The sequence below is a fragment of the Triturus cristatus genome, chromosome 2_2 (genome assembly GCF_964204655.1).
Source record: "Triturus cristatus chromosome 2_2, aTriCri1.1, whole genome shotgun sequence".
In the NCBI taxonomy this organism is placed as follows: Eukaryota; Metazoa; Chordata; class Amphibia; order Caudata; family Salamandridae; genus Triturus; species Triturus cristatus.
Genome location: NC_140582.1, coordinates 968,884,349 through 968,912,294, shown reverse-complemented (window position 1 = coordinate 968,912,294; position 27,946 = coordinate 968,884,349). Strand labels below are relative to the sequence as shown.

At 40.4% G+C, this 27,946-nt stretch overlaps 1 protein-coding gene across 1 annotated transcript in view; it reads left to right on the top strand.

The window, feature by feature from the left end:
• The window catches only part of CC2D2A (coiled-coil and C2 domain containing 2A), a 415,347-nt gene that overhangs the window by 350,914 nt on the left and 36,487 nt on the right, over positions 1 to 27,946 (top strand). Inside the window, exons 32-34 of the mRNA XM_085642396.1 lie at positions 9,022 to 9,135; positions 22,151 to 22,285; positions 26,312 to 26,434. Coding sequence (XP_085498522.1) covers positions 9,022 to 9,135; positions 22,151 to 22,285; positions 26,312 to 26,434 — 372 coding nt within the window. The remainder of the gene's footprint in view (positions 1 to 9,021; positions 9,136 to 22,150; positions 22,286 to 26,311; positions 26,435 to 27,946) is intronic.

The following is a 27,946-nucleotide window of genomic DNA, read 5'->3' as shown; positions in this document are numbered from 1 at the left end:
ATTATCCTCACGTTGCCAACCATACTGAGACTCTCCCCTGTATGTGTGTCCTGTCATACTTGTTGTATGTCCAGTAATGCTCTAAGAGGGATTCCCCCTCTCACATGTAAAGCACCTTAGCGAGTGCTACACATTTCTCAAAATGACACAATCACTTAAATCTAAGTAATTTGCACCTACACACTTGGGTCCTGAGGAAAGCCAGTTTTAATCATAAAGGCCTGGCTGAAACATGTAGACCACACCTGGATGTAGGAAACCCTAATTAACATTCCTATAACATCCAACAGCCTTTTTTAATGATAGCAGTGACCCAGTCATTAAAATATAATTTACCCTTGGGTACTGGGATCCCTGCATAGCTTTTAAATCGTCACCTTCACGTCACTACACTGCACACTCAGATACATACCTGCTCCGCTGTATCCAGGCGCCGAAGCACACCCAGGACACACTCGATGTCACTGGGTGGGCCAGATGATGAAGCATGCCACCAACTAGGTTGGTGGGTGAGGGCTTCATGAACAAACAAAATGGTTTGTGCACTGCCTTACAGTCTTGAGTCTATGTAAATTCACAAATAGGCTAGTCCTTTTTGAACTCACAAGGTCAGATTTATAGCACATGGCTTTGGGACTTTGGCCCAAACAAACCATGAAGGATCTGCCCACATGCGTTTGGCTTATGATGCACATTAGCAGACGGTGTGTGGCAGGCAGTATAGGGCCAGTTTCTGCAGCATGGTTCTAATAGGGTTCATGCACTTTAGATTTGATTACTTATTTCATAGGGAGCCAGGTAGGGGCTTAAAGATTAGTTTATTGTGATTTAATCTTTTTATGTTCGGGTTCAGCCCACATGCTTGAGTTGCACTTCTTGGTGGTTGTCTTGGTTTACCTGGTTATTAATTACTGATTACATTGCCGTAGTTGAAGCTAACTTTTGCTAATGCTCAAGTCAATCCTACTCATAGGTCTTTAGAATGTCCTGATTCTTGGTTGAGTGACATTTGTCCTCAACCAGTTTGTGAATTTGAGCTCTGATGAGTGGGCTCAGCAGTATCAATAATTACACTATTACTTTTCTTTTTTATATCCTGTGTGGATCTCACAAGCATTCTGTTCCACTCGAGGTGGATGTTGGTTGCTTCAATTGAGGTTAGCATTGTAATTCTATTTTTAAAGCCATTCAGGCAAAATACATTTTCCTTTGACCAGAAATAAATATGTTGTGAGAATTTTCTGATGTGTGGCTGAGTGCTTGATTCTATGGCTAAAGCCAAATAGGTGTGTATTTAGGTGTAATCAGTGAATATATACATATATGTATAGAATGAAAGCTGGTGCCTCTCTGCAATCGGTCCTATTGGAGGCATGGCCGTTTTTTTAAGGCCTCCCTTGCACCCTGTAATACCCCACTTTGAATTTTTAATGTTTGTCAGAAATGCATGCATTTTTGATGGAATCACCTCGCTCAATTCCTATGTACTGGCTATGGTTCAGGAGGATTGTGTTAGCCTATTAAAAGGCACTGTTCTGAATTTTGCATACACCCTTTCAAATGTTCACTAAGAACGTCACTGTCGCCACTGTCCTAGGATTTTGACGGGTCAAGGATTTTCTAAGCTGCTAGATAAGTAAAGGCAATGAGAGGTTACTCATGATGTTGTCTGGTGTTGTTTTCAGTTCCTCTCTTTTTGGGTTGAAGCCTGACTTGCAGTCATCTATGAAACTGTGTTGTTGAGCATGTTCTTAGAGATGTCCAGTTAGTGGGCCTTTTGATCTTCTGTGAATTTTACAAAGATCATGCCTTATCCATGTACAAGTGCATACTAGACAGTCCAGCTTCTGCTTTAGATTGAGAAGTTCTGTGCTAAACCAATCGCTGTTTGAACAACTAAGCTTTCTGTTTTTTTACCAGAGGTGATATTCTTTGCTTCAGAAGAAAATTTGGTAGAGAGTCCATTCTATTGTCTGGATCCAAAATAGCACATATTTTTTAATATGTGCATTTTGGGAATGTGGATTCATGGAAACAGGACATTTTGATATGGAGAACGGACTAGAAACACAATAAAAGGTTAAGAAGCAACATGTTAATGTGACGTGATACAAAATATATTCCCTCATCTAAAGTTTCAGGCAGCTTGGCTGCTGAGAAAAATACATAGACTTTATAGAGCGTTACAGGCAGACTAATAACTTGGGTTTATTTTAAGTGTATCTGTAGGATCAGCGTGCTACCCTGCTGGAAACTATGAGAGATGCCTTTACATGTATGGTCCCCAAACCAGATAAAGATCCAACCAAGCATAAATCATATAGGCCCTTATTCATGCTAAATGCGGATACAAAGGTGTTCTCTAAAATATTAGCTAAGAGACTGGTAACCAGGGTTCGGGCTTTAATACAGGACTAATGTGGTTTTATTCTGGGCCGGAGTACGCTAATGAATCGTCGATGCCCGAGTCATTTTAGAGTCTGTGTAGAGGAATCCCCGTTGGAATGTGCTCTGGTGGTGCTTGACATTGAAAAGGCGATTGACTCCTTCAGCTGGGAGTACATAATTGAGGTCTTTTCTAATATGAGTTTGTGTCCAAATTTCGAAAATTGAGTTAAACTACTATATAGGGACCCTGGCTATATGTCTGAGACTAAGAATGCAGCCTTGGGGAATGAAAATAGGTGGCATGGTATATGTATTTTTAATGTATGTGGATGACACTCTTGTCTACCTAATTCAACACCACGTCGCCATCCCCATTCTCATGGAAGAATTGGACAGCTTTGCAAAGATTTCAGGGCTATATATTAACATTGAAAAAACTGTGGTATACCCCTTAGCGTTAATGGGAAAGAAAATCCAACTAAAATTAAAGAATGTAGAGATACACTGGGAGCAGGTGGGTAATTCGCACTGTTGAGTCACACTACTTACACAATTTTTGGTAGGGTCCTTATGAAGCTATGATGGAGTGGACCATAGCAGAGGAATTACGATTACAATGATCAGAACGGATGAGAGGGCAGAAGAAGGCCTAAGAGAGTGGGCAGAAATGACACATAATCCAGTTGACAAAAATCCGTGAGACATGACATAACATCTGCATTGTCTGGACGGTGCCAGATGTGAGATGACTCCTTTATCATTGTAATTTGGAAAAACAAGAGAAGAATAACTAAGTGGAAGCTTAAAAGATGCATATAAAAACAATAATTACAAACATCATTCCTAAAAAAAAATTAAAAAAAATACACTGTCACTTTCTATAGAAAAAATGCACAACAATAAAATTTAAAAAGATAAAAACAATATATACATTTTTTTTAAATATCTATAGAATACGAGACAGATTGAATGTGGCAAAAGGTAAAAGAAAATGCATTTCGGTCTCTATCTGTTGATGTATGACCTACGCCTTTGCCACATGGCATTTAAGTAACGGGAAACAGAAAATACCACTGATTGGGAGGTGTCACTTTTTAAAACCCTGTATGCTTGTTCATACTGCCTGAGCCCCAGGTTTTTGCATAATTGAATAAGCCATCTTTGTCTAATGTTCTTATAGGATGGGCAAAAAAAGAAAACATGGGGCACAGATTCCACATTTACACCACAGGCTGGGCATTCTAGCAATTTGTCGCCAGACCATTTGGATGTAAAAGACCTAAGAGGTAGCGTGCCATGCCTAAATTGTACATAGTTTCCTTGCTTGGGTGGGAACAATTTCATCCAAGAAGGGCTCAAATTTGTAAACATCTTATCACATAAGAAACCCTAAGGTTCGGGATCCCGGTACTGAGCTAGAAATAACTTCTTCGTACCGATGGTTAAAATAAAGATTCTTCAGGTCAGCTCGGGACAGATTCATACATGTTATCTCTGGATTACTCCAGAGGCCCGAAAGACCCAACCTATTACTCTCTTCCCTTATGTAGACCAACCATTGGATTTTATGTGATTGATGATATCTCATAACTTCCATTAGTTCCTTTCTAAAATATCTCAATTCTGGGGTAGTCCATAATCTGCGCCAGTATAATAGTGGTCGAAGACCAATTACCTCATGTATAGCATTGATATCTAAATCCATTCTAAGTGGAATAAGAGGAGTGCTGGCTGGTAGGGACAATAAAGATCTCAGAAAGCGGTTTTCCACCATAAGAATATCTTCAGTTCTGCAGTGGCCCCATAACTCTGCACCATACAAGATGGCCCCTCGGGCTTGCGCTTTGTAGATTTCCAAAACAGGGGCCACAGGTTTGGAGGTAGATTCCCGATGTAATTTTTGCACCCCCCCTGTTAACTGTGCCAGGCTAAGTTTGGCCTTGAGTATCTGTGGGCCCCACTCCATGTTGTCATTAAGGGTGATCCCAAGGTAGTCAAATACAGCGACCCGGTCTAAAACTATGCCATTCAAAGATGGGCTGGAACGAATAGTCTTCGGTGGATTACAGATCATATATTTTGTTTTTAGGATGTTAATTTCCAGCCCTCTTATCTTACAGAAACTGGCAAAGCTATCCAGGGCACGATGAATTCCCATCTGGGATTTGGACAAAAGGAGGGTATCGTCTGCAAACATTAGGGCCGCTACTTGCTCGCCGCATAACTTGGGCACATCGATGTTTTTAGTAGCCCTAAGGTGAGCAATTAGGGCATTAACAAAAAGACAGAACAGTGTGGGCGCCAAGACACATCCCTGTCTTACACCCCTATTGACCACAAACCTGGGAGTTAGTACACCATTTTTTCCGCTTCTGACCTGTGCATAATTGTCAGTATGGAGTCTCCTCAAGATATTTAAAAGATAGGATGGTATCCCCATATCTGCCAAAATATCCCACATGATGTCCCGGGGTACCAAGTCAAAAGCGGTTTTAAGGTCGACAAAGATAAGGTAGAGGCTGCCACCCTCCACCTTAACAGTCTTCCAGTACAGGATTTGCAATCTAAGGAGTTGGTCAACAGTTGATGTTTTTCCCCAAAACCCAGCTTGATAAGGGCTGAGTATCTCCGATTCCTCCATCCAAGTCTGAATACGATCTAATATTATTCGGGCAAACAGTTTTTGACTCACATCGATCAGACTGATCGGGCGGTAGTTTGCTGGGATTAATGGGCATCCCTTTTTAAATATAGGGACGATTATATAGGGACGATTTCTGCTCCCACCAACTTCTGGTATGGGCGAGCCCTGCAGTATGGCATTGAACAGAATACAGGGATACGCAGCCCATATCTCTATCTGGTCCTTGTAAAGGTCTCCTGGGATTTTATCTATGCCAGGGGCTTTCCCTGTCGGGAGTCTTCTTATTGCTCCTTCCACCTCCAGCAATGTAATTCTTATGTCCATTTCTACATTATAGATAGTTTCTATCGGGATATCTACTAATCTAGACTTTGAGTAAATACCGCTAGCCTGAACAACTAACAAATCTTTAAGTTCTCCATTTTCCTTAGAGTACAGCGCCCCAAAGTGCTCTATCCATCTTTCTGGTGCAATATTCGGCTCTGTGGCAGTAAATCCCTTACTGCTGCCAGTTCTTACAATTGCCCAAAATTCCCGGAGATTTCGACTCCCCAGCGCATTTTTTATGTTCTCCCATCTGTTACTTTCCCATTCTTGCTTTGCCGTGGCAGTTACCAGCTTATATTCCTGTCTCCTTAATTTAACTAAAGATCTTGACGGAGATTTAATTGCCTCAATTAATAAGGACTTTGCTGCTTTGCAGTTATTATCAAACCATGAATGAATCATTTGGCTTGACCTACGTCCAGACATTGCTGGATTAAGTAGATCACCCAGAGCACTAACCAGTTTCTGATGTATTCTAGTTATTTCAGACCCCCCCCCCCTCTTGTCCAGTTTCATTAATATCCTTAATTTCCAAAAAAGACTTAGTAATAATTGAGTACAAAGCACTCATTTTATCCAGCGATTGTTTTACCACGGGCCATTTCAGTCTTCTCCTATTATTTGTAAGATTCAGTTCGCTAGTCTGTCTTAGTATGCCCCCCACTGGGATGCCAGTATCTGGAAATCTCAGATTTAGTACCAGGGCGCTATGATCGCTGTCACATCGAGATAGAACTTCAAAATCAATTACCATAGGCCATGATTTGGTCTCTACCATGATGTAATCTATTAGTGATGATTGACCAGGACGGTTGAACGTGGCCCTTCCCATGGTGTCAGAGTGGGTCCGACCATTGCAGGCTCTCAGAGAATGGGCCATTGTTATCGAATTCAACTGAACTACTAACAATGTCCAAGCTTTAACTGGAGGAATTTGAAGCTCAGGTATAGCCCATTGTTCATCTTCTTCTAAGTTAATGTGATTGCCTATCATGGGCAAAGGTTCATATTGACAATTAAAATCACCAGCAATGATCGGTTGGGAATTTCTAGATACTGTAGGAATAAAAGTATCCAGAAATGTCAGAGTCTGGGATTCTTTACCAAGACTAACCGGACGTGAATAAACATTAATAAGGGTCAACCTAAAATTAGTCGGAAACTTAAGCGTAATACATTGTGTGTCTACAGTTGGGGTGGCTAGTTGTGTAACCACACACCCCAAATGTGTCGCAACCCATATGGAAAGACCCCCAAAGGGCCTTCCCCTTTTCCCCATCAATGCTAAATGGTGAAAAGAGGCAAAGCCCAACCTTACTATTTCTTCCCTCGCCCAAGTCTCCTGAAATATACATACATCAAATTTGTCTATAAAAGATCCCCAATCGGGGCAATCCGTTTTTTTTGGCAAACCCGCCACATTCCAATACAAGATCTTAATTTTATCTAAATTAGTTGATTCACCCCTTGGCAGATGTATGAGAGTTGGGTCCGTGTCTGTCACATTAATCTTTTGTAAAATATTGATTTTAATTAACCCCTCCTGGGTGGGACTACCCTGATGTTGTTTTTCTACATGCTCCTCCATATGGGCTACCGTTTGACTCTGATGCTGTGTTAACTCCGGGAGCTCGTCCAAATTTCCCATTCCTGATTTGGAATCATTATGGAGTACAATGCATCCCAGTCAATCAATCTCCTCGAGGGGGGTAAACCTATTTGTTACCGGTATATTATATTGTGGGAGAGCACTTGGTGTCATCCTGTAAAAGTCGCCACACCACTATCCCAATAGGAGTAATCTTCAGAAATATTCCGGGGAAGAGGATAAAAATAATCTAATGGCAAGGTTTTGATGGTAGTTTGGGGGTCCATAGGGTGCATCGGATAACTTAGCAATCTGTGGACAACTTCTGGATATTTGAAGTTGATTATCACACAATCTCCTTGTGTAGTTTTTTTAGTTTGGCCCACCCATGCCACCCGACGCACCATTAGAATCTCATTGGTCCTAGTACATGGAAATTGTTTGTACCTAACCAGCCATGACAGTGTCTTATTTCTAAGATCTAATTGTGACTCGTACTGGTTGTGTTTAAGTTCGGGTACTCCAGCAAGAATGACCACATATGGGACTGCCGCTGGGGGTAAGTTAATTATTGGAAGTAAGAATTTCTGTTCTTCTTTCTGACGGGTGACCACATCTCTATTTTCCTCCATTGCTTTATTACTCCTCACCTCCATGTCAATTGGTTTTACTCCTTTACCTAAGGTTTGACTTGGGTCAGCATTTCTCGGTCTCATTTGTAGGTCAGTGGTGTTATCTCTCATGTTGCTTATAGCAACTACCTCTTTAGGTATTGGTGGGGCCAATGTCGTATGGGGCCTTGGACTTTTGTGTACTTGTTGGATTTCTTTAGGAATCTGATGGACCTCAGCCCTAATTTGCTGCCTTTGTGGTGAATTACTATTAGCACTCGGTTGCTTCGGCAACTGAATTTTACTCACACTAGTCATTAAGTTTTGTACATGATCATATAGCGGAGCGATTTCTTCCTTTATAATAATTCTACATTGTATAAGGAGGTCTGCTAATAGTGCTTAGGCCCAAGGGGGATATGTTTGGTGTCCCATCGTTCTATTATTACTATCGAGATCACTCTCTAAGCCTGTATCAATTAAAGATTTTTTCATACTACCCTTCCCTCCTTTTTTCCCCTTAGTCTTAACCTGTCATTTTTTATTTTTACTGCTTATCTTAGATATTTTAGGATTGACTTCTTCAACTGAATCTATTTGTAGTTCGATGTTTTGTAAAGGAAAACAGGTTACAGAAGGTTCAGTACAATTAACTACAATAGGTGATATGGGTGTTACCAAAGTTGAACAGTCCGGTGTAATTGATAAGCGTCTTTCTGTAAGTTCGATCTCCGAATTCACTGCCCCAATAGCTTTTTGCAACATCAAATGAATTGCTGTGGGCAACATAACTGAAGTAGTGTCAAGGGTGGTATGAGAGGCTTTATCAGTACATGCATGCTTCCTTTTTATACGAGCAGGGATGCCACTAATAGACATTATAGCAGTTACCTTTCTTTCCAGAGGTCAAAATACTAAAGGGAATGGCCCAGCCCAGCCACCTCCGGTCAGTGACGGGCCCGCCCTTGGCCCAGGCTTTGCCTGGGCGCCGCCCGCGCGCGTCCCGCGCCGCGGAGAGTCTGTGGCAGTTTTGTTAATGCTGGACTCCTCCCCCTGCAGCTGTTATCAATCGAGTATCAGCGCTGTGTACCCTGGGACATGCAGTTCCACCAGGGGCTATGCAACTGTGCTCTGCAGCCAAAAGATGAGACACAGCCTTTTCAGAGAGAGGTTGCTGACTCCAGCACTCCGTCAGCACCGTGAAGACAAGGAAGAGGGGACTCAGACCCCCGTTTTCGCTCAGAAACACCTCCCGCACCGCGGAGAGTCTGTGGCAGTTTTGTTAATGTCTAGATATCATTTTTTGTCTTATGTGCGTGAATTAATGGCTGAATATTTGTATCGCTATCACCTTGGATTGTTGGAAATAAAAAAAGTTTTAAAAAGTGTATATGCAGGAATGAATCGTAAAAACTATTGTATATTTTAGGTGTATATACTGAGAGTTCTTTCTTGTTCCTCAGCAATTTCTTGATCTTTTGGCTGGTGATGAAGAGGAGCATGCGGTTTTATTATGTAATTATTTCCTGGCAATGGAGAAAAAGGCCTGGATTATTGTTGGGAATGCTATTCCTGAGGTAAGTCCATATTTGTTAATATCTTTGAGATGTAATCTAATCTAATGTTTAAACAAGCAATGTGCAAGGAATTAATTAACATTGGTAAACGTAGAGTTAGTGTGGAAAATCATAATGTGTTGTGATATTTTGAAGTCTAAAGTGAAGGACCTGCCGCTCATGACACACACCGCGCCATAGAACTAATTACATTTTTTTCATAATGTATTGATCAATGAATGACATTTCTTGGAGAGTGTGCACCCCAGTAGGACAAGCACCCCAATATTCCATGACTTCCTCCTCTTACCAGACCGACCACATGCATTCCTAGCTACTAGAAAGGGACACGGTTGATGGCCTTCTGTAACGGTGCTGTGTGCGAGAGGAAAGCTCTATGCCTGTACTCTCTACATGAGAGATAGTTCTGTTGCCCATGATGAATCTCTTCTGTGACTTTTTCTGCATTTACATTCTTTGTGTGTGTACGCGCGCCAAGCTTGTACTGCTGATACTTGTGATCTACTTGTATGCATGATGGAAATTTGCACAGAAGCACATACTGTATAGGTTATAGATGTAGGTGAGATGGGTTCACTTATGCCATCTGCGCCGCGGTCTCTTTGTGCTATAAATATTCTTGGCATGTGTAATGAAGGTTGAGCTGCTTCTTCCCATGTTGTGTCTGTTTATGTGTAAATGTGTGCATTCAAGCGTCTATGCGAGAAATAGCATCATGCATCTGTCTATGTGCACCTGTTCTGTGCTCGAGGGGGAACTTGCACTGATACCACCCTGCCCTGCTTTATATTACTCCTGACCACACAAGACTTCTGTACTTCGATCAAACCTTTCCCCTGTATGAAAGCTAAAACTACAGGCTTTGTCAGTTGTTGTCTGATGTTTTCTGTAGTTTAAGGTTTAGTGGGTGAAGTACTCAATCAACCAATTCAATCTTTATTCGGATTCATGAACAAATCCATAAAATAGCAGCAATAAAAGTCATAATTACATATGAAATCATTCGGTAATATAAAATATATATTATTTATATAAAAACACAATTATTTACACATACAAGTGCTAATCAAGAAATATAGGTTGGCAGAACGACATTTCAGGATGAATCAAGTCACGTGCTGTCTCCCTTTATGGAATTTTACAGAGATATACAAAAATCTTGTTGATTAACAACCAATTTCTCTTGGCTGTAAAAGACAGGTATAAGGATTCTCAGATATCGTCATGGGTTTCCACAAAACGCAAATCGTCCAAGTAAGTTAAGGAATGTCGTCAGCAAAGGGCCTTCTTGATATAACCAAGGATAACACAACATTTGTGTAGGTTTATCAGGTTTTTAAAAAAGATTAGAGCCTCCTCATGATGAATTATGCCATGAGATAAAAAGAGGGGGAGCAATGTCGATAATCTAATATCACTATAAAATCTACAAAATAATAATAAACATGTGGCTGGCTATCTTGCCTGTCCATTACATAGGCACCTAGGCAAATTGGGGAGCCATGCGTATGTTTGGGGGAAAAACCACTAAGTGATGGATCATCTCGAGGAGAAGTCTCGTTAGCAAAAATCTGTCATAAGTGTTCTTCATCTCGATCAAGTAACTCTGAATACCCGCTTGGTTTGTGTCAATACAGTATCTAGCAACTGAAGATTTCTTTTTTTCTTGTAATTCCCTAAGGCCCGCCCTTTGTTCCGATTAAGATCAGTTTAATTTCTCTTTTGCTAAATTGCAAAACACTGTGGGGCACTATGGGGTTAAAGTTAATGCCCAGCTCTAGTAACAAAGTTTATTTTGTACTTTAGCCAAGGTGTTTTTCCATAGTGGTCCTAACCCAAACAATCTTTGATAAATTCCCTAGTTTACTTAACACCCTGTTTTGACCAGATGTTATACCATTTGGTTAGTGTATTAAGGTCAAAGGTATCCTCCAAGAACTCTAAACCCAGTTCTTTATGAACAATAACTGCTGGCATTGATTTGGGCACGGCCAAAAGCCTACCTAAGTAGATGTTTTCTTGCAACTGAAAAAGTTTACTGTTTTCCCCGCCCCCTACTGGGAGCCATAAAATGCCACTGGGAGACGTTTAGATCTATAAAGTTTGGTGATCTCTTTCAAGGGTTTATTACCTACTTTATAGCAAAACTAGATACTGGAGAAATGGCTCTTATAAATTTCAAATTGGCCGATTTTAAATGGAGTGACTAGTCACCTTTCTGAGAAAAAACAATTCCCATGTAACTAGAAGTTTTCACCTCCTCAAGCTTTTGGCCCTATGTGTAGCGACTAAATCCCTTTTTTTGGCTTTTCCTACATACCAAGGTAAAGGTCTTAGCTAAATTCAATTTTAGATCTCTACTCTACATTAGAACATTGGAATGTGGAGCACTCCATTGCAGACAATGGAGTGCTACGGGCTGGTAAAGGCCCGCAGAGCAACATTCCAATATTGTTTAAACAACGGCCTCTCGGAGCCCGAGGGGATTGAAAGGCCTTTGTTTATTTTGTTAGAACATTCTGCCCTCTAGTGACAGAATGTTCTAATAGCCTTATAGCCCTTCGTAGCTGGGCTATACCGGCTATTAAAGTCCCGCTCCCTTGTTAAAGGCCCTCGCCTTCAGCTCAGGCCTTTAACGCTGGAGCGGGCCTTTAATAGCCGGTATAGCCCGCCATGGCGGGCTATAAGGCTATATGAAAAGGATAACATTCGTTATTAGTCGCTGGAGGCCAATTTCCGTCCTGGATACAAGTACTGCATCATCTGTGTGAAGTAAAATCGGAGTAATCTAGGAGCCTACCTTAGGGCCATCTGCGTTTGTTTTGCAGGAAGCTGTCCACACCATTTATGTACAGTGAAAATAAAAATGGTGCAAGTACGCACCCCTGCCCAATTCCCAGGGTCACCCGAAAGCTACTTATATTTTCCCAGTTTTTCCTGTGGCGTACGCAGGGGGTATGAAAGCATATAACTGGGAGAGATGGCTTACTATAGCAATTGGAACACCCATGTCTATAAGCACCTGCCATAACTTGGCATGCTTCACCAAGTCAAACGCGCTAGATAGGTCAGCAGAACATAAGTAAACGTGGCCTTCCCTGGCCATAGTATGCTTTCTGACAATAGGTGTAAGTAAATTCCCTGATCCTCAGTCCCTATTTCCTTCCTAAAGCCATATTGAGTGTCCGTTATTATATTCTATTGCTGGGCCCAGGTTTCCACCCTACCCATAGTATTTACGGCAGATTCTAGGAGGGATATAGGCGGTAACATCTTGCATCTCCCCTGTCCCCTTTTTGAAATATATGGATAATCACGCTTTCGATCCATGGTTTTGGGAAATGGCTGTGAGCTGCTGCATTAAAGATTTGGGTCAATATCAGAACCCATAGGGAGACGTGGGTCTTAAAAATATCCACTGGGACCCCATCGGGCCCCGGTGCTTTTCCTTCAGCACTTGCTCGCTTGTAGAGCTGCCATGACCTCCTCAGTGGTTACGTGTTTTAGAGCCTCAAGCATAATTATGTTTGGGGAGCTCACCAATTGCTAGGTTGTCTTGATTAAAGATACTTCCAAAATGCATAATCCAGACATCTGGCAAAATTGATGACTCTATAGTAGGGCTGGTGCTCTCTTTAAGAAAGGGGGAATTTACAGTTTTCTGAAAAGAGAATATCAGCTGCCTCTTCTGAATCTGCCCATGCCTGCTCCTGTAGTTCCTTATTTTTTCTGTCTATCGGGGTCTTGTAATCCTTCCTTAATTCAGCAATTAAGTACTCATTTGTCTGCAGGAGTATGTCATAATGTGCAGAGCTGAAAATACAGACTGTTTATTTATTTATTTTTTTACCAAGTTTTATAAAGCGCGAACTTGACCCTAATCGGGTATCAGAGCGCTTTACATTGCACCAGTTGCATTACATGAAGACACATTCATTTTTTGTTGGAGATTAAGTGATTTGCCCAGAATCACAGAATGTTCAGCGTCATTGCCGAGACTCGAACCCAGTTCCCCACATTCGAGGTCGACCGCAGTCGACAGTGAATGAGATGATCTCTCATTAACCTCTCATTTAAAGCTATTTACCTAAATAAATTATAAGGAAGCTCCAATTCTAGTTTAGCGCCATGGAGCGCAGTCTTTCTTTAGTTTGTTTCCAGGGACTGACGAAATTGGCAAACACTCTTCAATCAAATGACCCTGCAGGAGTTTAATTGAGATGTGTATTTAACATTTGTTTCACTGCATGTTTTGCCTTCTAGCAAGTCCTATATAAGCAAATGTTGTAACCATGTTAAATCTTTCATTTTCAGAAAATTAACTACGCAAATCTTTATTATTAAAAGAAATTAACCCAGCAAGAGGACTTTGTGTTTTTAACTAAGAGGCCTCATATAAAATAGCATGACATAACTATGTACATGAATCTATAATAAATCTCATTCATGTAGTGCTTAATTTTACATTAATATCAGGGGCTCAGCGTTTTGGTTAGTAGTCCATTGTTGGCACTTTCCTATACCACGTCACCTAGTTTTGATTCCCTTTCACGCCTCTTGCAGGTTGTTTTATATCCATGTTGTCTCCATGTTAGTGTTCTCCTTTTATCTCTTCCTCCTTCCTTTTTTGCCATTTCTCTGTCCAGGTCAACGTCTGATCATTGAAAAAAACCATGTCCCTAAAAGTGAAGCCTGGAGCCCATCCCTTGCAACTTCTTGCACAATTAAGAACTGCATAGACGAATACACTGTGTTGTAGAATAATTCTAGAGGGACCAGCTCTGAAGAACGTTGTTGCTTGATTAGCAGAAAGGTTCTGTGTGTTGGTTCAAAACACTTCTCTGTAGAAGAGCAAGACCAAGAAATGTCTGGGAATTGTTGGATCTTCTTTTAGTAATATCAGTGATTGTGCACTTCCTCGTCACCTTCCCAGTGTCCAGATCACAGGAAACACGTGCAAGAGGAGTTATTGACAAAGCACATGGGAGCTCTCCAATCCATAAATGTCACTCTTGTTTCAATGTGCAAACTTTCACAGGAACCTTGCTGAAAACATGCACATGTGGAATCTCCTCTTGTGAGGGAATGGAAGTAGATGTATATGCAGCACTGAAGCTTTTGTTTTTCTCTTTTTCTTTGATATTATGCTCTAAATATATTTTTACCCATTAATAAAATATGTTCTTTCACATTGATTTGGGCAAAGAGGATTGGTGCGCTAGGTTTGGATTTATCTCAATAGAAGGATATTTGTAATCAGATTGCAATTGTGAAATCTTGTACAACTTCTGTCCCTGACCCCACTCCCTGAAACATCAGTGTTTTTGTGTTGTTCCCAGTCAACTGGTTTTTACCTATATCCACCTTAGCCCACTATACAAATACTGGAAATGTCATTCTCAGCATTGTTAGTGTCTTATTTCACAAAGGAGTGAAGAATATATTAAGCTGATTAAATGATGCATAAATGCTTCTTCTAGAGACTACTGGCATTCATAGATTTGATTATGTACACAACTTTATGACAAGGATTGGGGGAGCGGGAGGGACATGGCTGCGTGCAGGGAGCGGGGCTTATGAGATGATTTCAGGAATACATTTTCTATAGCTTATGAATTGCACCAGATATGAGACTTCTAAAACCGCAAATGCATCAAACAAAAACAGATATCTCAAACAAACTGCTCCCCATAATTGGGGTGTTGTGAGCCTCTCACACTCTTTGACCCGAATGCAACTATACCTGCTGCACTAATGATAACTGCAGTCCTGGGTAGCAGGCTATCTCCTTTGCCTTTTTTACCTCTTCCCCCTCCATGATGGATCATCACCTCTGTCCTAATGCTTGATAGGACAGTAAGCTCTGATGCCCCTTTTTTTTAAAGGTAGACAGTCATAAATGTGATGCAGTGGGCCCCCCCAAATCCCTGGGCCCTAGTCCTGCTGCATCTACTCCTTTATGATAACCAGCAGTGGCCACTTACACACTTGGCAGCAGTACCAGCTTCACTAATGAATGTCCCTTTAAAAAAAAAAAAAAAACACTTATATTGTCTCCTTATTTGGGGTATCTCTCTGAAGAAGCTGTCTCTGGCCATTTGTAAACATAAAAATGAGTCCGCATACAGTGCTCCCTATTCTTGGCCTTCTCTTTGACAATATCAATGAATCTCGCTCCTTTCCTCTGTCTCCTAGACCATTACTGTGAGGCCCCAGGGATCGAGCAGATTAGGGCTATGCATCTGAATGCAACCCTTCTGGCCTTCTACCTGCCACCCCCATGGACTCAGCTTTCACAAAAAAACTGCTCCTGAATGGTTAATACTGACTTTGAGATGCCTCAGCCTGAAATCGAAGTGTGGGTGGTAGTGCAGAAAATTAATGAAGAAACCATGGAATTATGAGTTTCTGCAGCAGCGTTTTCCACATAATTATCAGTGTACTGCATTTGCTACATAATCTGCAGATTTCAACAAAAAAAAAAATCTTGATTCAAGCTCAAACGGAACAAAAGTTACTTAAAGCGTGACAAAGTGTTCCGGAGCAGTGGAAGGCCCTTTGCAAAGATTGACTGGTATTCTTGTAGTTGCTTACTGCTGTATTTGGGTGCTACACTGGTACTAATGAGGTGAAATATTTCCCCTGACAGCGTTACCGTGAGTTAAAATGACAAAATAATGAAGTAATGCTAACCACCAAATGTGGCACATTGTGCCGCATAATTTACCTTTTCTTGCTGCATAATTTAGTCAAACCTGCCACATAATGTTGTCCTCTTCTGCTGAATAATTCCAGTGGATCTGCTTAAAGCTTTATGGTGGCAAAGATCTATTCTTTTAAAGATGTAATGGAAAGAAGTTCTCAGCTGGGATCTGGAATAGTGGAGACACTTACAAAAATGTCTGCATTAGATACAGTTTGATTACTTATTACTAAAAAGTATGTTTTGTAAGAACTTATTTTATCTCAATCACTGCGTCATTTTGCAGCAGCCTAGCTTAGAGTATGTAAATACTGTTTTAAAATAATGACTTACATATTCACAGTGCTTTCTGCCACAGGCTGGAACCTCATAGTACTATAAACAGAGCCATTGGAATTATGCGGCAGAAGGCTAAATTATGCAGCATGGATGACTAAATTCTGCAGCAAGCAATGGTGAATTATGTAGCATATTTTGTGATAGCATTACTGCACTATTTTGCTATTTTTACACTTGTTAACATTGTCCTGGCCTTTATTGCCCCTCATAAGTACCACATTAACACCCACATATAGCAATAAGCAACAGAAAGGTGGCCAGTCAACCTTTAGAAACGGCCTTCCAATGTGAGGTAACATGTGTTGCTGCATTTTTTAATCTGCAAATTATGCAGCAGACGATGGATTATGTGGCAAATGCGGGAAAACCATAACCATGCGCTGTGAGTGCAGGGTGAACGTGAAAGTGAAGGGTGAGAATGAGGACAGTTGTCTGAATGCAGGGTGAATTCCCAGACACTTGAAGTTAATCAGCATGTTATTGACGGGGCGTAGGGTTTCAGATATAAGTTAAACTATTGCTATTATGGCATTAATCAGGGATCAAGGGTGGAGGAAATAAATAATGTTCTGAACCTGCAACAAACTTCCAGTCTTATGATTAGGGGTGCCAGCTCATTATTTTGATGTCCCAGACGGTACAAAAATAAACAGTCACCTAAAAAGCCCTATTTTCAGCACTTATCTGTGCGTACTTCGAAAAGCAAATATAAAGCACTTTTAAATGTGTTCTAGGGCTGCCTGAATGTTTCATGACTGAAAATAAAGGAACAGACAAAAAGTCCAATTACAAATGAATATATACTTTGTTATTTAAGACCCTATTTAGTGTCAAAGCAAGGTCTTTGCAGGCTCTTTAAACATACATGGCTGGCATTTTTTCTATTGCCAACCCTTTTTTATATTCCATTTCATTAAATACATTTTCACACTACAGCTGTAAATTTACAATACAAATGTAAGGGATAGGCAAAGTCAGGGCCCAGGGGGTACTGGAAAAAGAAAAAAAACTAAGCCTCTGTAACCAGTTTCCAAAGGTATGCAAATGGTCTTTAAAGACCTGTGAAAAACTCGGGCGTGCTGGAGTCTTAATAAGACTCCATACACTGCCCAGCCGAGCCCCCAGCAGCACACCCACTGACCTCTGGCCCCACAGCGGCACTCTGAGGGCTTCGGAGTAAATGAAGACAGACTGGAAATGCAACAAATAAGCATTGCTGCACTTCCAGGCGACTTCATTTACATGTGCTGGCAGAGGCCTTTGCGCCCCCCTGGGAACCCACCCACGCCCCCCTAGGGGGGCGCGCCCCACAGTTTGAAGACCTGTGCCTTAGAAGATAAGCACAAAGAGGTAATGTGGATACACCAATTGCAGCAAAACGTCTACAGACAGTGCAACAAACCAATGGCAAATCGTCAATATTGAGATGCTGACAAACAGTTACTTGAAAAAAGTAACAAGATTACCAATATTGTTTCTGAAAATAGAAAATACATCTATGGTATTTTCTGGAATACCTTTGGGATCATTAAACACCCCATATGTGTTAAAAAAAATTCCATATGTCCTTATGCCCTAAGAATTACTGTAGTTTGAATTGCGTTGTATTAGTGTGTTAAGTCTTTACTTTTCTTTTTTTTCACAAATAAACTGACAAGGAAGTCTAATCATGTGAAGTGATTAAGTGGGAGAGATGTTAGTGTACAAAAGCTCGTGGATACACTGTCTGCTCCTGCTCCAGTTATATAGCACTATACTAGTTTTAAATAATTCACTTTGAAGCTCTGCAATAAACAACTTAAGTGCTAGAGCAGTGGTTCAATATATTTTTAGAACCATGACCCACTTTTTAGAACAACAAGCTTTCGTTACCCACCTACCTAGTTTTACTAATAAAATTCTATAGAATATAGCGCTCAAATGATAATGTGTGGAAATGGGGTTTCTGTGAATATTTATCATTTGTGCATCAACAATTAAAGTGGCTTTATTTGTTTAGATCCTATTAATAAAGTTCACAGTGCCTGGATACCATTGTGGGTGATTTACCGCGCTTTAAAAATCATGCTTGATTGATTGATAGTCTTAAAGGCTGATGCATAAGAGAAAATCAGTTTTGATAGTCTTAGCATCAAAGTTGTGTTGTGTAGTTCCTAGGACCCCCCCAGGACCAGCGCATTATGGATGGCCTAAACTGAGAGCTTGTTGTGCACACAGACTCTGGACACCCCCACAGGATGAATCAACCGTTAAACCAGCTAGTTCTACAGTGCCACCATCAACCCCTGTATTCTACAGCGGTGTAGGTAGTTTCTGGCAATCACCGAACACGACAACCCTGATTCCCTAGGTATCGTGGAAACAATATGGTATCTTTCGCTCAGTCTCTCGTGCTTACTTTTCTCAGAATACACATAGAATGACGATTGGAACGTTATAAATAACTATTTATTGGTTAAGCGTCAGTCTAGTATGAAACATGTTAGCTGTGACAATCAAAAGACAGGAGTAGACAAATGTAATCGCTAGTACCAATATCATAAAAAGTAGATACATTTCTACCATAGTGATAATAAGATGAATAAAAGCATATTATATAAAAACAATAGCATTTACGTACTCCTACAATGCGTCGCCTACCTAAATGTACCTAGCCTAGGTATGTGAGTGAAGCCTGTGTATGTAAATGTCAGGATCGATCCTAATGGAGCCAAGAATCCCCGGGTGAAGTACTATCTCCTCACCTGATGGTTCCGAATGAAGGACCCTGTCTCTGTGTCGAGGATGACACCCCGCAAGGGATGTCAGATTCCTGCCTGACGAAGGATCAGCCAACAGAGTCTCAGTCCATCCTGGAAGGAATTCTCCTCTCTTTTTTTAGGGGCTTTTATACTAAAGTGGTCACTCCAGGGTTTTTCCAGAATGGATTTGTTTTTAAAACATTCACTAATCCTTTGCTAATCCTTTTCTAAACAAAAACACTCTTGCACAGGTGGCTGTTGGCCATGGATGGAAAAAGTGGTGACCCTTATACAGAAATAAGCTACTAGGTAAAAGGTCACCTGTGTTTAGGACCATTATGTTGTGTGGATGGCACAAAATGTATGTAAACGTTATCTACATGATGGGACTATCCTAAAGAACATGACCGTTGCCTTCCAAAAATGTGATGCAATGATTCACCCACAACAGCTTTTCCGGCTATAATGGTGGATTGCCAAAGTAACTCGACAAAGAAGAGTATGGTTAAAATCAAATAAGGGGAACCACATATGAATTTTTTAAGTTTTAGTTAGGAATATCGACAAGAAGCATAAAGTGCCAATGATAGTCAATGGTCACAGTAGATTGGGAGCTAAATGCAATTTGATGCTGACCGCAATGGAGCACGGGTCAGATACGCAAGTTTGTACTGGTCAAAGATTTTACCTTCTCATTTTAGTCCTTTTAGTTTCAATCCACCAGAAGAGTACACATCTGAAGCCTCATCAGGACCTCAGGGGAGACACTTAGAGACTCGCAGGGTGTCAGGCAGAGGCCAAACAGCAGGGTATAACCCAGGTCAGGTTGCCACTGGTAAGCTAGGCAAAAGAAAATGCCTCTTGTAGCTTGTTGTCTCCCTGTAGCTTTACCAGGAGATCAACCCTATGACCCTTGGAAAGCAGGTCCAGTCCTTTCAGGGCTCTTCTTAGGCACAGACAGCGGGTTAAGTACTTTTCTGATCCAACTCATGTTCAGGAGAGTTCTGAAGTGGGTGCCTAGAGATGCCACATTTACTCTTGGCACAAAGGTGTGGGTGGGAATGACTCCTGGGCACGTACACTAACCAATGGGGTAAAAGTTCTCGGGGCCAACCCTACCCACTTTGGGCATTTTCAAGATATCGTAAGTCTTCGGCCGCACTAAACCAGGACTCTGAGAGCTGGGGGAGTATTCGTGGTGTGTACTATGGTATTCCTAGGATTCCCCCACATATAACACAAATATCCACTTTGGGGCCGTCACTGTACCCCCATTAAATCCAGAGACAGCAGCCTGGTAGAACAAAGACGGATTTTCCAACAGCCAGGCAGTGGATATACAAGAATTGCCTTGCATCCTGTTCTCACCCCTTTATAGTGCGTCCAAAGTGTTATTTGCAAAACCCGAGAAGACCTGTCCAGCAAGATTTGACATTCAAGCAAGTTTTGACACTGCAATGGCAAAAAGAGGCCCACTGTGATTGGAGCCTGCAGGGTGGCCTGTCCAGGTGTCAACTAAAATTTGACTGTGACAGGGGAAGCCTCTTTAAAATTAATTCAGTTCCTGGCCTCAACCAAACTGGTCATTCTGTCAAGGGAACAACAAAACCTCCCTATACCCAGCCCTTTGCTCTCTGCTTTGGGAGCAGTTTCCACACTCTTCAAATGCTAATTACCGACTTGCAGAAGTGGGAGAACAAATGCAAATGGGCCTTCTGTGACTTTAAACAGGGAAAAGGCAGCAGTACCTTTTCCTTACTATTTTTCAAAAATGCAACCTCATCATTGGATTGGATTTTTAATAACTATTACAAATAATTGTTTAAATATTTTTCAAGCTGCATCCTAACTACCATTAACATTATTAAATGGAATAATGTAACCCAGTGTTTTTCTCTGGAATGGCCTTCCTTGTTACAGTGAAAATAGATTTTGATGCTTTTCACTATAACGATATATTTTAACATCACATTCCTACTAGTCCTACGTCATCTGCCTGTACCTCGGGCTTTCCAAATATCTGATCCAGCATTTACAAGTGGTTCAAAATGCGGCGGCCAGAGCCATCCTAAGTTCTGAATCCAGATCTAACGTGACTCCGATTCTCAAATCTTTACATTGGCTCCGTATAAAAGAACGGCTAGACTTCAAAGCCATGACCATCTTCTTTAAAGTGTTCCACAACGTAGGAGCCAGGTACCTAATCAAACGTGTTAATCACGACTCTACCTCTAGACCCTTACGTTCTTCCAATACCAACCTGGCCATCGTGCCCAAAATAGGCCTTGCCAGTACTGGAGGCAGATCCTTCGGCTTTCTAGGCTCGAAACTGTGGAATAGGCTTCAGGAGTCCTTAAGGCTAAACGCAGACTTACTGTTCTTCAGGAAGAATCTAAAAACTTGGCTTTTTAATCACTAACTGGGTCTTTTCCACTCATTCTCCCCCTGCTGTTTATGCACCAGGGCACTCTAGCATGAGTAGCTGTGCGCTCTTTCAAATACCCTATTTCATTTCATTTAATTTCATTCAAATACAAAGCGCCCTCTGTATGGGCAATAAGGCCTATGTTGAAGTGACTTAACAGGAGGGGCTTGACCTGGTAAAAGGGGTTATATTGAAAATTCTAATTTGCAGTTTAAAACTGCATTAGCCAGGCTACAAACAGTAGGCCTGCATTCATGTTTACACTATCAACGTAGTGGGTGGCACATTGGATGCTGCAGTTCACCAGTGACATTTAACTTACAGGCCCTGGGTACGCTTTGTACCATGTACTAGGAACTTCTAGGTAAGTTAAATATGCTAATTAGGGGTATGCCAATTTCACTATGTTGAAAGGGGAACAAAGGGACTTTAGCAGGGGTAAAGTGCACAGAGTGCAAGAGCTAGCAAAAACATAGAGTACTGCAAAAGGCAAAAAATATGGGGGGACCCTGCAGAAAGGGCGAATGTCCTACAAAGTATATATTAAAGAAAGGTTCTGATGACATATTTTGTGTGATGGCTAAACAATGGAGAGTTGTTAGGGCAAGTGGGATAAAGTTAATAGTCCTTTTATTAAATTCTGCTGTGTGAACAGTTACTTCCCTTTCAATCCTGCTAGCAAAAAACAAAGCAAATACTTCCTAGTACTGGAACTCTTATTTAGAAATGGGGGCATTGCACATAATTTGGAATGAATGTGTATCATTTGATTGTTGCGCATAACACTTTATTTTGTTTTCTTCTCAGGGGCCAACATCATATGTACTCAGCCTAGAACAAAACCAGTACATTATTTGGAATCCGAGTACAGGGCGGTTTTATGGCCAGTATGACACATTCTGTCCCCTTCAAAGTGTCGGGTGCTTGATTAATGCTGAAAACGTAAGTGTGTTCTCCCTCCATAACATATTGCATGTGCAAATGAGTCTGAGCTGGTAGATTCAACTTTTTTCCTGCCGTTTTATTTCAGAATTAGGGGTTAACAAGCGCCACTCCATTCTAACATTCTGGGAGTTGGCCTAGCCATTGGTGAGGTAGAGGTGTGAACCCTGCTGTCTGAAAGGCAGTATCCCAGCCTCCATCTTGTATCGGTGAAGGGCAGCATTTTGGTGGAGAGAAGCTTCTTCCTCTCATCATAATTACGTGAAACAACATTATAATGTGCCCTGTAGCAGATCTAGGTATGGATTTAAACACATAGTGGCCAAACTCTATAGAGTTAAATCAAGTCCAGTCCAAATACACCTGCACACATTAATGCTCATAGAGCCATAGGCATATCTTTTATGGAGTCATGTTGCTAAGCATCATTAAGAATCTGGTCATCAAAATGACTTGGGACACATTACTCTACCAAATTAGTTTTATGCCTAGTTAGCAGACCCTGCTGTCCTTGAGAAAAGTCCTTAAGTACTCAAAGCATGCCTTATAATTACCGCTTTGTCAAGGTTTGCCCCTGTAGAAAGGGATAAAAACATCAATAGCCTTGCTGCCTTCAAAATCTTTCTCATTCTCTTTCTTTATCCAACTCCCTCACTTGTGCAGTCAGGTACGCCAATTGAGAACTGAGACCAGTTTAAGTTGCCTATGTGGTGTGCACAGTGACTGCATATCTCATTCTGGCTGGCCATATTTGTGCAGTTCTGCACAGGAAGGTTCCATATATTGGGAATTGTTCATTTGGTGCAAATTCATATTTACTTGAGCACCAGTATCTTTGTGAATGGTGCTCTGTTTATTTCTTTATGTCTATGGTTTAAGGTAAAGTGCAACATACGCCAAATCTTTTTTGCGGTATTTAAGTCTCAATAATTGAACAAAAAAGCTTTTAAAGATGTCCTGAATCATAGCAGGTTTGACTCTTCCTGATGATCAACAGGTAGAGCAGTCAGTTCTTTGGCCACTGCTTCTTAAATGGCTTGGTCACTGAATCTGTCCTTCCTGCATTTTGAGATTGAGAGAAGTGACTGTGATTTTGAAAGAAGGGTATGCGTAGGTATATACCAAGATTAAGTATTGCCAAAAACTCAGGAGTGTATGAGTATAAATCTCTGTGAAACTTAACAAAAGATTTAAAAAAATGCTCTTAGTTTTATTGGAAGCGTGTCTGCACATATTTGTGCAGTTCTCCTATAGGAGTGGAGTAATATGGTTGACTCTTGAGACTTTGGTAATAAATTGTGCAGCTGCATTTGGCACCCATTGCAGCTGAAGGATAGTCTGTTTTAGAGCCGTTGGATAGACTGAGTTGCTATTGTCCATTTGTGCCTGTTTTGGTCCATTCACAATAGGAATATGAAGTCAGTCAGTAAAGCGAAGTAAGGTTTTCAACATCTTAAGTTCACATTTTGGCAACCTTAGTAGCCGGTAAATCTAGCAAACGCTTCTTGGCAATTTTCGTGCCTACATTACTTACTGAATTAGAAGGGATAAGACATTTCATTTGGCCAGACAAGATTCTTAAGAGCACGGGATTAGAAAAATTTCATAGGATTTAATTTCTACATTTTTATTTAATATCCACCATCTAACGAATCCTGGATAGTTTTTTTTTAGATCCGGGTAACGAATGTTTGGTGTTTTATTATTCTTGACAATAATAAAGATCAACTGGGTATCATTAGCTTACATGTAAAAAGAAGAGCCTAATTAGTGTAGTGCCAACACCAGGGGTCTAATTCATATATACTGAATGAAAGTGGTGATAAGATGGACCGCTCAGGCACTCCACATTTAAACATTCAGGGATTGGCCCAGAAAGGTGGCAGGAATGCAGATTGCTATCTCTCCTGTGACCTACATGATTGGGCTATTGTAATAGATAACTCTTTACATTGTTCTGGAGATGTTTGTAGCCAGCCATAACCATTGATATTTTGCACACCATGTTACCTCAGTTTGGACCCAGCCATATGGAAATGATTCTCGAATAACAATGGACTGGGATACAGCCATGGGTAATTGCCTGTGGCTGAAATTAATTCAGATATTCCATTCCATCCATCCCTTTTATATATACTTGACTGCGATGCAAGAAATGTGACATGTATGGCCAGACATGGGTCCACAGATACACTGTGCTACTGGAGACAAGCCATACCCAACTGATGAGCCCTTAGGAGGGTGATTGCTTGTATTTAGGTTCCAGAAGGACCTGGCCTGGCAGCTTCTTCCGAAGGGAGTAGGGTCAATACCAACTTGCATATGGGTGGGTCCAAACTGAGGTGCCATGGTTTGCAAAATAATGATGTACTGGGATGCTGCCTGAGTAATTACCAGTGGCTGAGATTAATTCAAGCATTCCATCCATCCTGTGCTGGTGCCATATTGCATACACTGTGGGATTGTTTGTTCATACAGTCCTTTTTGGTCTCAGGTGTGTCGCTGAATTTCAGAGGTGACTGGGAGGATTTGACCTTAGGACTGCAGTTGGTCACACTTGGCATCTGGGCAGCACAAACCTTCCTACATACAGATTACTGCTGTGCAAAGTGACATAAATGGTGGCTAGAAGAGACACTGTAGGAATGTGGCAAAGCCCGGAAGAGCTGTGCCTGGAGCAGTGGACAGTAAACATGGCCTGGTTCACGCAGGTGGAGAAGTCAGAGTATACATTTAAAGAATGCCCACAGATTTGAAAAGATATGGGCTTGTGGCGAATATTTTAAGATATGGGCTAACACGTTTTGCCGGCCGTGGTACCTCTAGAGACTATCCAGTTAATTAATACTGAGACCGATAAAATGTACAGTGTGTCTAAACAGTGTTAAATTATAGGTGTCAAGGTTGTTATTGCATATACAGCTAATGAAAATGTGTTAAAAACATTTTGTCCATTATTGTTTGGAATAGTTGGGTGCAAAGTTTGCCATTAGCTAACATGCTCATGAACCGATTTATTAGGTCTTTTCAAAGATTTCATAGATGAGTTAGAAACGAGCAATTAAAAAAAAGTCAGCATTACACTTTAGGAATGTATTTATTTACTGGTTGTGCCTAACATTTGCACATAGTTTGCTATGCACATGACTGTCTGATATATATTGAGTTGAAACAAGGGTATTGTGTATTACATAGGTATTTTCAACAGATGTCAATATTTTTTCAAAGGATGAAAGTGATGATCATTTAGAAGTTTTCTGAGAGGAAGAAGAGGGAGGAGGGAGAGTTTTTATGTTTTTGGCTGAATGTATTAAAGTGTAAGGCGTACATTCAATGGATCAAGATTAAGTGAACGTCTGTATTGAACATTTGAAGACGTTTTCTGAATATTCTCAAAGGTCCATTGTCACTGCTATTCTGACATTTGTATTGGTCACCTCTTACCCCACCTCTCAGCCTGCATTTGCAACATGCTAAAATATACTTGCATATTTTCTGACATCACAAGTGTAATAAATATTTGTGAAATTTACACTTACTCTGTGAAATAGGATGAGACATTCACAAAAATGTGTTTTGTAGACCTAAATATTGTGGGTCTAACCTGAAATCCTTCTGGGACACAAACGAACAGACGAAAATGTACAGGGGAACTAGTTATATACTGTTTATGGAACTTTGATTCTGTCACAGATACGCAGTAGGATTCCCCATGCGGAGATCATTTACTTATTGCACGTCATATTGTAATTCAGCAGCCCTAGCCTTGACATTGCTTTTCAGGTGTTCTAAATAAAATATTTTCAAGTTGTCAGTAGCTATTTTATATGTAGTAATTTGAGCCTATGTGAAGATCTATGTACTAATTTTATTTAAACAATTCACACCGCTCTTTGTTTGCAAACCTCTCTTTACATCTTCGAAAAAAAGTTTTTTTCAAGGCTTAACTTTCCAAGTCAAATTTAGCTAATCTAATAATACATTATAAACTTTCAGCAGGTAACTTTACCATGTTTTGTCTTTTAGATTTGGTTCAACATTCAACAATATGATTCTCCAATGAGTATAAAGTTTGATGTAAGCAACTCAAAATTATGGAAGCCATTCTTTTCAAGAGGTTTTCCAAATCCTGGTCTTTCTAGTGTACAGGTAATGCACATTTACACAAGAATAGTTTTTTTATGTACCAAAGGGGTTACAAATACATTGCTTTTAGCAGGGCTCTAGATCATGTTGTTTTGCCACCTTCAGTTGTTTCTTATTTGCTAAAACACATTTCCTAAAAAATGGATGTCTGGCTTTGCTCTACATGTTTTGAGTAGGTTTATTGAAAATATAATTTTCCTCACCATAACAATACAGTCATTTTTTTTACATTGGATCAACTGAGTATATGAGCTAGTTAATGTTCTAATCCTATCTTACATTTTTCTTAGATAAATATCTTTACTTTAATGTTGTTTAAAGTATGCTGTAATGTTGATGGGGTTCTTCTGTATGAAACTTTTTTTTTTACTTGAAACCAAGTCAACAAGTTCAAAGTTTCAAAGAACAAACTGTAATTTCCCGTACTGCACTTAAAAAAAGTACTAGAATCTCCTTTTACAGTTACTCTGCAGATGTTACTTAAAGAGCCAATAGTAGTCCGTTGTTTTTGCTCTCCAGAAAATTCAAAATTATATTGACATTTTTTATGGCTGTTTTGTTAATGTTGTTAATACTTAATTATTGTTTCACATCTCTGTATGTTCCAGAATGCCTATTTAATTAGTCTTTACTATTTTGTGTGATATTTTATTAATATCTCATAAGTATTCTAGAGAGATATTGCGATAGTCTTAGACATCACCTTTTGTTGACCGTTTACAGCCCAGTTTCATTGGGGCCTATAAAAGATTTAAAGACTTTCTGTAGTTACCGGTTTTCCCAGTATAATAGGTTGTTTTTCACAGTTGGTACTTCTGTATTTATTTTTGTGTTTATCGTCTGAGGCATTATTTTCTGTATTTCAATTAGGATTATCTGTTTGAAATATTGTAATTGCCAGCCTCACCAAACTATTTGCATGTTTCACACATTCAAGAACTAACATTGATGAGAGAGTGATTTTGGCGGGTCATGGTGATAATCTCTTCTACTTTTTCTGCTTCAAAAAGTGAGCACGTATGATGGCATCCATGCAGATGTCTAAACGTAGCTTCCACTTTAGGTCGAAACTACAAGGGTATAAAAGTACCAAGCTGAAGGATACAAAGTGCCCACTTTTTTTGTGGGTACTCTATAATCATCTGGTGTTGAAGGTTGAATGCATGCAGCACTGTCATTGCTGTTAACTGAGGGGGGGAAAGCAGTGGTTCTTTCTGTGTGATTCAGTCAGTTATCTATGCTTGGGGGTTATCAGTCTACCAGACTATCAGTAGCCTACATGCCTAACAAAGTATAGACATTTATATAGTGTTTACGTAATGTTAACATTAAAGGGAAAAGGGCCAAAACAGTATGAATGAAATACATATGTATTAAAAAAGTACATACATATTTGTGGGTCTCAAATCTACACTATAGGGAAAAGCATTACAAGGAATGGTGACAAGGTAGTACTCCTGTGTATCAGACATGAAAGTATAGGGAGATATTCTAAAACAAATAATTAAAAATATG